The sequence below is a fragment of the Nyctereutes procyonoides genome, unplaced genomic scaffold (assembly GCF_905146905.1).
Source record: "Nyctereutes procyonoides isolate TBG_1078 unplaced genomic scaffold, NYPRO_anot_genome, whole genome shotgun sequence".
Lineage (NCBI taxonomy): Eukaryota > Metazoa > Chordata > Mammalia > Carnivora > Canidae > Nyctereutes > Nyctereutes procyonoides.
In genome coordinates this window covers 11,546,831-11,559,944 of record NW_026575141.1, presented here as the reverse complement: position 1 = coordinate 11,559,944, position 13,114 = coordinate 11,546,831, and the positions used below count along the sequence as shown (strand labels likewise).

Below are 13,114 nucleotides of genomic sequence, written 5' to 3'. Positions count from 1 at the left end.
TTTGTTAAGTTTTTAAATATATTTATAATAGCTGCTTTATACCTCTTTTTTTTTAATATTTATTTATTCATGAGAGACACAGAAAGAGGCCTCTGACACAGGCAGAGAGAAAAGCAGGCTTCATGCTCCCAGTGTCCCTGGGACTTGATCCCGGGACTCCAGGATCATGCCCTGGGCCGAAGGCAGGCACTCAAATTGCTGAGCCACCCAGGCGTCCCTGCTTTAGAATTCTTGTCTGCTAATTGTATCATCTGAAATTTCAGTATTGGTTTTTATTGACTACTTTTTCTTTAAGTATGGACACATTTTCTTTTTTTTTTTTTATGCCTTAGGAATTTTGATTGTATAGAAGATATTATGAATGATGCATTGTGAAAATATTCTTCCAAAGAGTCCATCTTGTTTTAAAAGACAGTTAACTTTGGCTGGATTCAGACTCTAAAGTCAGGCTTCCCTGTGTTGGTTTGCAGTTGAAATTTCCACTCAGCCTTTAGCTGGCCTGGACTTTGTTGTCTTGGTCTAGGATTGTCTAATTTATTGGCGAGCCAAGCTTTGTGACTGATTTTTTTTTTAAGATTTTATTTATTTATTCATAAGAAACACAGAGAGAGAGGCAGAGACATAGGCAGAGGGAGAAGCAGGCTCCATGCAGGGAACCCGATGTGGGACTCGATCCTGGGTCCCCAGGATCACGCCCTGGGCTGAAGGCAGCGCTGAACCGCTGAGCTACCCGGGCATCCCTTGTGGCTGATTTTGTATGCAAACTTTGAGGCTTGTGCTTTCTGTAGTGCCTCCTTTTCCTACCTAAGTTTCTAGATATTTTGTCAGCCTGAGTCCTGTATTTGCCATTTCCAGCAAGGAAATGTGCTATTCTTTGCCACTTCTATAGAGAAAAATCTGCAGATTTGCAAATCTCACTCATTGCTCTTTGTCTTTTAACAGCCTACTTCTCACTGATTTTTACCTGTTTTTGATTCCTCTCCAGAAATTTCAAGTACTGGATTTATTTATTTATAATTTATTTATTTATTCATGAGAGACACAGAGAGAGAAAGGCAGAGACACAGGCAGAGGGAGAAGCAGGCTCCATGCAGGGAGCGTGTTGTGGGACTCGATCCCAGGACTCCAGGATCACGCCCTGGGCCAAAGGCAGGTGCTAAACCGCTGAGCCACCCAGGGATCCCCAAGTCCTGGTTTTAAATATTTTTTCAGACACTGTGGTTGGTCAAGAGAGTTAATCTGACCCATTCTCTGCCATTACTCCATTTCCTTTTTATAATAATATTTTAAAAACTTGGCATCTAAGCTCTAAGTAGAATAAGCCATAGCTGAGTAACATAGATTTTATTCTGTCAGCAGAAGGTATCATTCAGAAATGCTTTACTTGTGTTTGAAAGTTGAGGAACATTTTTTTTTAATGAATGGATAAAACATAAATCTGAGAAGCTCATATTTTGGAAATAAATGCTTGAAAAATAAAAGTACCAATCATTTATCAAAAAGTTTATATATCAGGTTCAGGGATATATTTTGACTGTTTCCTATTATACTTTTAGGATGCCTTTTTTAAAATCGTTCGAAATGAGGGCATTAAATCCCTATGGAGTGGCCTTCCCCCTACCTTGTAAGTTGCAATTTACTATTTTTCTCACTAAATGTTTTATTTTGCCTTATGATTGGCATGATTGGATAAAATCATAATTTATAATATTGGGACTTTTTCTAAAGCATTGTTTTATGAGTCCCACAGCCACCCACACATTTGATGATTTGTTAGAGAAGGACTCACAGGACTTAAAGACCATTATACTCCTGTCTGAGACTTATTACAGCATGTGGCTACAAAGCAGAATCAGGAAGGGAAGAGGTACAACAGTAGCTGACCAGGCAGGCATAAAGCTTCCAGAACCCTCCTTGGTGACATCCCATAGGACATGCTTATTCTTCTAGCACTGAACTGCAGCAGCATGTGCAAAGTATTTCTACCTTAAAATGAGTTTCAGTGGCAAAGTCTGAGGCTTATATTGAGAATTAGTGACATAGGCAAATTCTTTCTTTATGACCACCTGTGACTACCAAAACTCCAGACCTCCAAAAAGAAAGCAAGTCACATCACTTGCACAAAACAACCTAGACAAGTTGATTTTGTGCTCCAGACATACCAAAAGCAAAACAAAACAAACACCCTTATTATAGGGAATATTCCAATGGCTACATTCCTTGGAATTGGCCAAAGATCAAGCATGCAAAGTGTCCTCCTGAAGAGAAAGAAGATTTGAGCAACCAGGCCTGCTGTGGTAAGTCTTTGATGCACAAGCATAATTTTTTTTCATTTTCAGAAATTAAGAACTTGGCGTTGACTTTTTGTTTTATGAAAATAATAAGAGATACTGTGATATGTATACCTTCCCTTTTCAGTGTATCTTTTTGTGGAGCAAATTAGATACTTTGAGGCTTACATTTTAAACAGTGCCTAAACTTATAAAATTAGTGGCTGATCCAAGCCCTGCAGTCAATTTTGTTTCTAAATTCTCATCAAACTTCACTGTGGAACATTAGTCATTTTCAAAGTACAGTCTGTGAATGTCCCTTAGACCATAAACCAAAACTGGTTTCTTGTATTAACATATATAACATGATAGTGCCTGCAATTTTTTGTTTAATTTTATTAATAATTCCCTTTTGATAATTTCATTTGAAAGAATATGCCATAGGAATTTCTTTCTTTTTTTTTTTTTTTTTTTTTTGCCATAGGAATTTCATCAAAACTATACACATATAATTCTGGCAACGTAAATCTTAATTTATTTCTGGTTATAAGTAGGTATGATAGTCTGTAGTTAAAAATATTTTACAAGTGCTCTTGTATTTTTTACTTTAGAGATTTTCATGTTATAGTGACTATAATTGGGAAGGAGGATTTTTGGGAGGCCAAAATGAATAAATCAAGGAGGTAGAGGAGTGTCCTCTTTAGTCTTTTCCTATTTATGACCTGATCAAGTGCTTTGTAACTTGATCTTCACAACTAGAATATAAACTTCTGTAGGGCAGATACCTATTGTACATCTTTTTGTTGCCTACTAAATTAAACACTAGTAATTTTAAAATAAAATAAAAATTGATCCCATTGGCTGATTTGTTAGAGTTTTCAGCTTATATACAATATAAGGATTTTAGCTTATATTTAATAATAATTTAATACATTTAAGCCTTTTGACAGTTTTGTACAAATCTTTTTGTTGGTATCTTTCTAATAGAGTGATGGCAGTTCCTGCCACAATTATTTATTTTACCTGCTATGATCAATTATCTGCTCTTCTGAGATCAAAATTAGGAGAAAATGAAAGTCGTATACCAATTATTGCTGGAATTGTTGCCAGATGTAAGTAATAAACTTACTGTATTTTCATTTTGATTTTTGTTTAGAGCTTTTAAAATTTTGACAGATAATTTTGCATAAAATACAGAGTATTGGTACATTTTGCATTGTAGTTTGTACTAATTTGTTAATATCTGTACTCTGGAAGTCATATAGTATGTGCAATTGCCATCAGAATAAGATGGGATCAACCCATCCCTGTTGAATCCTGGACAGAGTTTAGGCTTTAGAATTTAGATTTTAGAGTGACAGTAGATGTTAAGTTGATGTCAAATTGATGGCTAAGTCATGAATCTTCTTCCTTATAGACTCCAGGATTCAGAGTTTATTTAATGGGAAGGAAAGGTGCCTCTGTGCAGAAAGATATTTTTCTCTGTGCTGTGGGGGTGAGCTTCATAGTAGTGTAATTGACATGTAGTATTTCTGGAGCTGCTCTTGAAAGAGTTGAAACCAGGGTACCTGGCTTGGCTCAGTTGGTGGAGCATGAGACTCTTGATCTTAGGGTTGTGAGTTTGAGCCCCACATTGGGTATAGAGATTACTTAAAAAAAATCTTAAAAAGAAAAAAAGAAAAAAGAGTTGAAACCAGAAAGAGTAAGTTATATGAAAACAGGCTTTTAAGAAATACCTTTATTAAGGGGAAAAAAAAATGTGCACCATTATGTTGGCATCATTAGATATTTGACTTTTAAGATTTGCAGACATTTCAGAATAAAAAGTATATAAAATGCATGAAATATTTTTTGCATGTGTGTTTGCATAGTACATGGCTTTTTGTTTGTTTTCTTATATTTGCTTGTTGGTATTAGTTGGTGCAGTAACTGTGATAAGTCCATTAGAATTGATTAGAACCAAGATGCAATCTAAGAAGTTTTCTTCCAAAGAATTGCATCGATTTGTCAGCAAGAAAGTGTCTGAAGATGGTTGGATTTCCCTTTGGAAGGGCTGGGCTCCTACTATTCTTAGAGATGTACCATTCTCAGGTAGGATTTATCTTGGTATCTGCTAAATTTAGGTAGCATTGTCTTATGTATATATCACGTTTAAATTAAAAATAGTTTTACCACATGTGTATTATTGTTAGACAATATGTTACTTAGTTAATAACATGCTGTTACCTATTTTAAAGATTTAGAAAATGCTTATTTTACTCAAAAATCTTAAGATTTGTTTTTTTAAGTGAAACTTTTTTCATTTTTACTCGTTTATGAGTAAACCAGTAAGTGCTGTTGTGAACATTTTTAACAGACTTTTGGTGTACATGTACAAGAATTTCTCCAGTATTAGCTTTGCCCGGTCATATATATATATATATTAATTATTACATGTCAGATTTTTTTCTAAAGTGATTGTATAGATCAGTACACCTACCAGCTTCCTGTTCCTTCATTTCATACCCTCACCAGTACTTTTACTGTTAGAGTTCGTAAGTTTTGTTTAGTAATTTAAAGTGGTACCTCACTTATATTTTCTTGATTCTTTTTTTTTTTTTTATTTTCTAGATTCTTAATGAAGTTGAGTATCATGTCATTGGCCATTCACTTATCTGTAATTGATTTGCAGTTAAGAACTGAGATAAATATTCAACTCTATTTCCCCATTATACTTGGATGGTTATCCCAGCATCATTTATTCAGTAACCACACTTGCTCCAAGGATTTGATGTGTCACCTGTCACATCAAAGCTTCGTGTATGCATGGATATCTTCCACTGGCTAATTTGTCTAGGCCTGCACTAATCCTGCAGTGTTGTCTAAATTACTAGTGCCTTATTAAGGTTACCTTATTTTCCCCCATAGAAATGTCATCTCTCTCTATAATTCTTCTTTAAAGTGTCTCAGTAGAGTTTTAAATTTTTCTTCATAAATATTATATTTTTTGGAGTTAGATTTATTTATAGTTATAACCACTTCCAACTTTAGTAGCTATTTTAAAAGCTCTATTAAAGTAAAGATTTCAAGTCTTAGGCCGGTGCAGTGTTATGATTAATTTTTGTGTGCTAGATTATATTTAATATTCAGCTACTTTTAAAACTATTAATTTTACTTTGCTTATCTTGAATTTTCTGTATAGACAAATATGTAAATTATAACTACTTTGTTTCATTTTTAATCATTAGAGCTTTTATTTGGTTCTCTCTTACTGTGCTTTGTAGAACAGTTTTGAATAATAGCAATGATGTTGCATCCCTGTCATTTTTCTCATCCTAAAGGAAATAATTGTTGTTTCACCATTAATTATTTTTGCTAAGGATTCTTGATGTATATTCTTTTTCTAGTTAAAGAAATTCTCTTTTATCCCCTAAGTTTTCAAGAAATTGCTTTGCTTTAAGTGAAAATGTATTGAATTTTGTGAAAGGCTTTTCCATCAATCTTAGATGATCCCATGGTTCTTTTAAAGTTGTGTTTGGCATTTAAAGAAATTATTACATTTACTGCCTTTGCATTCTTCTAACAATAACCCAGTTTAGTCATAGTGTATGATCTTTTATGAAATACTTCGTTTGTTGTTTTTTTCCTAAGAATTTTTATACCTGTGTTAATGAATGATATTGAACTATACCTGTCTTTCTCCTACTGTCCTTGTCAGGTTTTGGAATTAAAGTCTTACTTAACTATTATATAGGTAGGGTTTTATTTATAAGACTGCTCGAATATTTCTCAAGAATTTGGTTCCCTTTTTTTGCTTTTTTTTTCAATCTTAACTAGTATGTGTGTCTAAGCAGAAAGTAAAGTGTGTCAAGGTCATATTTTCCCTTTTTCTTTAATATATAACCTTATATACTTAAGGTCCACATTTCACTTCTAAATTATGTATTCATTTCATTTTCTGTTTTTATAGCAATGTACTGGTACAACTATGAAGTTTTAAAGAAGTGGTTGTGTGCAAAATCTGGTCTATATGAACCAACATTTATGATCAACTTTACTTCAGGGGCATTGTCTGGTTCTGTAAGTTGATATTCTTTTGTTGTTAATATTCCAGAATAGTAGTAATTGTCTTACTAAAACAGAATGAAAGATTATATAGCATTTCATATCTATGGAGATCAGTTTTGGGCCGCACTGCTTTAAAAATTTTCTATCCTATTTTGAGGAAATAATTTATGTTTTATTATATTACATTTGTTTTTCTGAAAAATTTTTGGTATGTTAGATCATTATAGTTATAATAATATCTTAATTAGTGCTTTATTATTTACCAAATACTTGCCAATTTGTTCATTAAATTAATGCCAATATATCTGGTTAGGTTATATTTAATGGACTATCATTTTTGTGTGATCATATTGAACAGAAGTAATTTCATCCTCTGCTGCTAATTCCTTTTTTTTTTTTTTCTGCTAATTCCTATTTGAGAACATTTTGGCTAAGTATTTCTTAAAAGAATTTTAACAGAAAAAAAAATTTTAACAAAAATTACAGTCAGGAGGTGGGAATCTCAAATGACCATTTTTAGGAAGTAGAAAGTTCACTCTTCCATTCCTCCACATAATGTAAAGTTGTGTAGTGGTCTTTTATGCAGATTTATAGTATCATTATCTTGGCCACAGAGTTTTCTTATTTTCACATATTTACAAAATGAATTTGTGATGACCTAGAGTGAGATGCTGACCTATTGGAACCAAATGAAAAGAGTACAGGAGCATAGTGAAGGGATGGAGACCTGCAGGAAAATACTAGAATAACTGTGCCAGAAAACCTGGGCTAAGGAAGTGACTGTGATTGAGTTTGGAACTGAGATAGGAGTGTTCTTAGGTCTGGGGTCTGTCAGATTAACCCTGGGATTTTTAAGCCTATAGAGACAGAGAGCAGTTACTTTTTGAGTAATTTAAGTAGTTAAAAACCAGCTTAATGTTTTCATTCTTTTTTTTTTTTTTTTGAGGTGATTACATGTAACTTAATTATATTTCATTTATATCTTAATCCAGCATGAGTGAAAAGAACAGGTACTATTTATATTTGTAACAGTTGAATTACAAAACCAGTTTTGTACTTATAAATAATGCTTAATGTCTCTTTTAAAAAGTTGAATAATGTGGGGTGCCTGAGTGGCTTATTTGGTTAAGCATCTACATTTGGCTCAGGTCATGATCTTAGGGTCCTGGGATCAAGCCCTGTGTCAGGCTCCCTGCTCAGTGGGGTCTACTTCTCCCTGTCTCTGCACATGCTCTCTGTCTCTCTTAAGTAAATAAAATTCTTTAAAAAAAAATTGAATAGCTTCAGGATGTTGTACCAGCATTCCAGTAATAGGAAGGAAAATTCTCTATTTCGCTACTGCTTAAACACAGAAAATTTAATTAAAATTTTTTTTAATGATCTAGAAAGTATCATTGCCTTTTTACTGTTTTCAAATAAAAATTTATCTCTGCAACAGAAAAAACATCAGTGTGATGTTCAGGCTTTCTGTCACAAAACAGAATAGCTGCATCCTTTTAGAAAGTGTCAAAGGCTTATATATTAACATTTGTTAACTGCCTTTTGCTACTACATGCTAGATTGTGGAGAGGGAGGAATAATAACTGATTTTCACTTATGTGAGATCTTTTCTTTTTTTCATACATTTTTTTATTGGAGTTCGATTTGCCAACATAGAGTATAACACCCAGTGCTCATCCCTTCAAGTGCCCTCCTCAGTGCCCGTCACCCAGTCACCCCATCCCCCTGCCCACGTCCTCTTCCACTACCCCTTGTTCATTTCCCAGAGTTAGGAGTCTTTCGTGTTTTGTCACCCTCTCTGATTTTTCCCACTTAATTTTCTCTCCTTTCCCCTATGATCCCTTTCCCTATTTTTTATAGACCCCGAATGAATGAAACCACATGTTTGTCCTTCTCCTATTGACTTACTTCACTCAGCATAATACCCTCCGGTTCTACCCACACTGAAGCAAATGGTGGGTATTTGTCATTTCTAATGGCTGAGTAATATTCCATTGTATACATAGACCACAGCTTCTTTATCCATTCATCTTTCGATGGACACCGAGGCTCCTTCTACAGTTTGGCTATTGTGGACATTGATACTATAAACATTGGGGTGCAGGTGTCACAGTCTTTCACTGCATCTGTATCTTTGGGGTAAATCCCCAGCAGTGCTATTGCTGGGTCATAGGGTAGCTCTATTTTTAACTCTTTGAGGAACCTCCACACAGTTTTCCAGAGTGGCTGTATGAGTTCACATTCCCACCAACAATGCAAGAGGGTTCCCCTTTCTCCACATCCTCTCCAACATTTGTTGTTTCCTGTCTTGTTAATTTTCACTATTCTATGTGAGATCTTTAAAACTGATTTCAGTTCAGAAACTTAAAACAGCATTGTTGAGGTGAAATACAATGTGAATGATTTCAGGGAGCATTTTAGGAGCATACTATCAAATGTGAGCTGGGAAAAAAAAATTTTTACTTTGCATGGCTGTTGTAGCAAATATTACGGGAATTTATTCTTTGAAAAAACCTTCCTTAATTAGGTCATTATGAAAATAATCATTGATTCATTTCAAGATTCTTAAAGTGTGATTTGTAAACTATTGTAACTATTTGGTATGTTGAAACCCATAAAGAAAAGGCTTTGCTTGTGTAAATTTAATTTTTTTATTCTAAGACATTTGTTGGAAATTTTAAAATGCTTACTACATAGTCAAGAATTTCTGCTTTAAAATATGTATTATACCATCATGTGTAGTAAAGGAATAAAAGGAAAATAATCAGAAATTGTGAATACTGGTTTTGGAGTCCCAGTGGTCAGTTGAGTTGTAAGTCTGACTCTACCACTAGTAGCTGTGAGACCTCGGGAGAGTAGGGGAACTTTTTTGAGACTAAATTATTTACTTCTGAATTTTGGGAGAAATACACAGGACATGTTATCTGTTTTTTTTTTTTTTTTTTTTTTTTTTAATTTTTATTTATTTATGGTAGTCACACAGAGAGAGAGAGAGAGAGGCAGAGACATAGGCAGAGGGAGAAGCAGGCTCCATGCACCCAGAGCCCGATGTGGGATTCGATCCAGGGTCTCCAGGATCGCGCCCTGGGCCAAAGGCAGGCGCTAAACCGCTGCGCCACCCAGGGATCCCTGTTATCTGTTTTAATAAAAACTTCTCTTTGAATATTTCTGGTTTCATCTTAAGTTTCAGTTTAGTTATGATTTCCATTATATCCTTAAGTAATATGCTACTTAATATAAAAATATTTAAAAATTTTTAAAGTGGGTTTAATTTTACATTTTGCTAGATTGCAGCTGTTGCAACTTTGCCATTTGATGTGGTAAAAACACAAAAGCAGACACAACTTTGGATATATGAAAGTCATAAAAGTAAGTTTAATTAATTTAAAGCATTTTCAAGATGCTATGATAATTTTTGTTTTTCTTTCCAGATTTTTTTTTTTCCTCTGCTGCTTTAACTGAAACTTATACACTCCTAGTATGGAATGCTCAGAGAAAAAATACTGTCAACCCCCTCCAAAATTTAAGAAATTTAAAGATCTATATATATTTGCCTGCCATTAGTTAAGTCTCATACCTGCTAGATAGAAGACTACATACTATGTAACCATTTTTTCAAATAAACCTAGACAATTTAGGGTGAAGGATAGGAAATTAATGGGAACCCCTTTTCTCTCGGTGTGTTTTGTTTCATTAGTGTGAGTATACATTTCATTCCTTTGCTTAATGTTTTTTTAGCTTCCCTTCCTTTTGGTATGTTTTTTTTCCTTCCTGTTACCTATTTTTACTTTTTTATAACCTGTAATTTATTTTAGAACAAAAGTGCACTCTTAGTTGCTTCCGCTAGATTCCTTCTTTCATTATTTTCTATAGAAAGTGTGGCAAACTCATTGGAAATTATCTATTACAAAATTGTGTCATGTAAAAGCCTTGTGATTGATAAACATAATACTGTTAGTAAACTGTTGTTACCCACCAGAATATTCTGCATACAAGTCCAATAGGTCTTATTATATTTAAAGAAACATTTTTTACAAATCTCTGAAACTGAATCTGGTGAATATTAGTGACTGCTCTGTCTTTAACTTTCCAAAGTCCTAGTCCATTCTAATAATAGGAGTTAGCTAAGACCTGGGAAGTCAACAAAGATGAGAATCTCTACAGTTAGATTCTGATGCAAAGGTTTGAGAGCCACTTAACTGGTTACGTAAATAACCTTTGGAGTCACCTGGGGTGCTTTTTCTTAAATCACATTAGTGAGAAATCTTAAATAAGCCTTGGGTCTTAATTTTACTTATCATTGGTCACTTTTACCTGTTACTCTCCTTCAGCTATGAACTAGTTATATTTAGCAAGACATACTTCTGCAGACTGCACTTCTGATTTGAGTGATAAACAGCACATATTTTTTCTCATTTTTATCAGATCATCCCCACCAAAGAGGTAAATGCTCCCTTTAGAAGTGGCTTCCTCCACTCTAGCTCAGCTATACCAAATCCATTATCTCTAAGCAAAAAGGCAAATAAGTGTTTGCCTTATAAGAATATGATAAGTGTTTGCAAATAAGAATATGATCTCTGTATCAGTGCACTTAGACCATGTCTCCCATTCATTAATTGACCACTGATTTGAGCGCACTATGCTGGTATATACAGAGAAGTGAGGCAGTATCCAAGTCCTCAGACAGCTCATAATGTAATGGAAAAGAAGCATATCAGGATGTAGTGAGTGCCAAATTTTATAACAGGGGTGACTTTTACCTCACTTAGGCATCCATCATTTAGTTAAAAAGAATTTAACCTTAACCTTCAGCTTTTTAAACCTGGCTCAGATCTACCTGTTTTCAACTGTTAAACTTCTTTTTTCTATGAATATATTAATTTTTTAAAAATGCTTCAATGGAAATTTTAAAACTATTAAAAAATGGTCATATATGACAAATTTCTGAAGAGAAGTTTAATCTTAGTAGTGACGAAAACAATGCCAACCAGAAGGGCAGTGGGAGGACATTTTATATGCCCTGGGTCGTTCGGGAGGATATGGAGCAATGGAACTCTCATGCTGGGCGGATAAGAGTCTAAGTTTGGAAAATAATCTGGCAATATCAAGAAAGGCCCTTTGAACAAGCAGTTCCAGCCTAGATATGTGCCCTAGAGAAACGTCTGCTCGTGTACAGGGATACTCACTGAAGAGTTTTTAGTTAGAACTAAGAGTTTTTAGTTTTAGTTTTTAGTTTGGTCCTTTGCCAAGGCCCAAAATAGTCCTTGGCAAGGAAATGGGTAAACAGTGATAATCCATATAATGCAATACCATACAGCAATTACAATCAAACAGCTATACTTGCCAACATAGATCATTCTAAAAGCACATCATAAGTGTACAGTGTGATAGCATTTGTATAAAGTTTAAGACAATCAAAAGCAAGAGTATATATTCAGATGTAGTGAAAGTTTAGACACAAGCATGAGAAAGATAAAGGAAAAAAGAAAGACGAGAGAGTGGTTACCTCTGAAGAGAGAGGAGGAATACTGAGAGGAAATATAAGGGGCAACTCTTTAGTTGTAACTAAAAGATACAGTTGCTCAGATTTGCTAAATGTGGATGGTCAGTAAGTGAGTTTATTTTCTTGTTGTCTCTACTTGAAATATGTAATAACCAAACAATGTCTCCTTACAATATAAAAAGTGGCTTATCGCCTCCAGGAATGGCTCTAGAGTGTTAGAACTTGAGGCAGGAGATACTTGGGAGCTTCCATTAGAGCTCTGCCAAGGCTCACCTTCAGTTGATAATGCTTTCTATCCATTCTTCTGCATTAATTGCACCCTGCTATTTAATAGGACCACTTTGGGGCTTGAATTCTACAAGTTCAGAAATACCTGGCTACTTGGCTTCTTTTCTTTCATTAGTTGTTTTCAAAATTTAAATGGAATAATTTAAACATGAAGAAGTTGCTGACTTGTAGTGTAAAATTTGTCATTGACTTTCTTTAGAAAGTTAAATTTCATTCACAAATACTTTGTTCTTAGTTTTAAAAATGTGTCTTAGTTTTAAAAATGGGTTGCTATAGTTGTTTATTATACTTACAGTATTTATATTGATCATTTAGCTTTCTGAATAAATCACAAAGCCTCACTTATCCTCAGACCCTCTGCTATTTATAAACATGAGATTTGAGATAATGAGCCCCCCATTCCATTAAGTGGCAAAATTCTAAAAAGCCACTTTTGAAAGCTCTCTTTCTCCAACCTTTCCCTTTTTTCCCTGGGCATGCTTAGTAATACATACTTTCATTTTTCTTAATGACTCCAAGTTGTCATGCACAGTCACACTGACTATCTTAGAGTCTTATAATGCAGCTCTGAGCAGCTAATGAGAATAATATAGCAGAGTTTGCCCATCATCCAGCTGATCTCAAACCAAGACTTTGACAACTTCAGCACGTCATGTCAGTGCATACATGGTAGTATGCTTGCTTCTTAGATTCTTTTTTTACTTACTACATCTAGTAATCTGTGGGCTAAGCCAGCTGCTTAGAATCATTGTGTAAAATGAAGGTAAGTAAACTTTGTGCATGGGTTGCTCATTCATAGCTGAATGTTTCAACCTCGGCAACATATATTTTTGTTGTTTTTTAAAAATAAATAATCTAGTTTTTTTTACTGTCTGATATTTGAATGGTTGCAAATGAGACATTACTGTTATTTAAAGACTAGAGATGCCAAGTGAAGTGTGTGCATTTTTTATAACTGTGTACTTCTAGTGACTGTACAATTTGAAATACTTTTTATAAAATTTTA

At 34.2% G+C, this 13,114-nt stretch overlaps 1 protein-coding gene across 3 annotated transcripts in view; it reads left to right on the top strand.

Moving 5' to 3' along the window:
• SLC25A40 (solute carrier family 25 member 40) overlaps window positions 1-13,114 on the top strand; it is a 50,769-nt gene that overhangs the window by 32,714 nt on the left and 4,941 nt on the right. For all 3 annotated transcript variants that reach the window (XR_008662075.1, XM_055307289.1, XM_055307288.1), the window contains 5 exons: window positions 1,557-1,624; window positions 3,258-3,382; window positions 4,188-4,361; window positions 6,220-6,329; window positions 9,605-9,686. Coding sequence is in view for 2 of the 3 variants with exons in the window: in XM_055307289.1 (XP_055163264.1) it covers window positions 1,557-1,624; window positions 3,258-3,382; window positions 4,188-4,361; window positions 6,220-6,329; window positions 9,605-9,686 (559 nt within the window). In the remaining variant the exon portion in view is untranslated. The remainder of the gene's footprint in view (window positions 1-1,556; window positions 1,625-3,257; window positions 3,383-4,187; window positions 4,362-6,219; window positions 6,330-9,604; window positions 9,687-13,114) is intronic.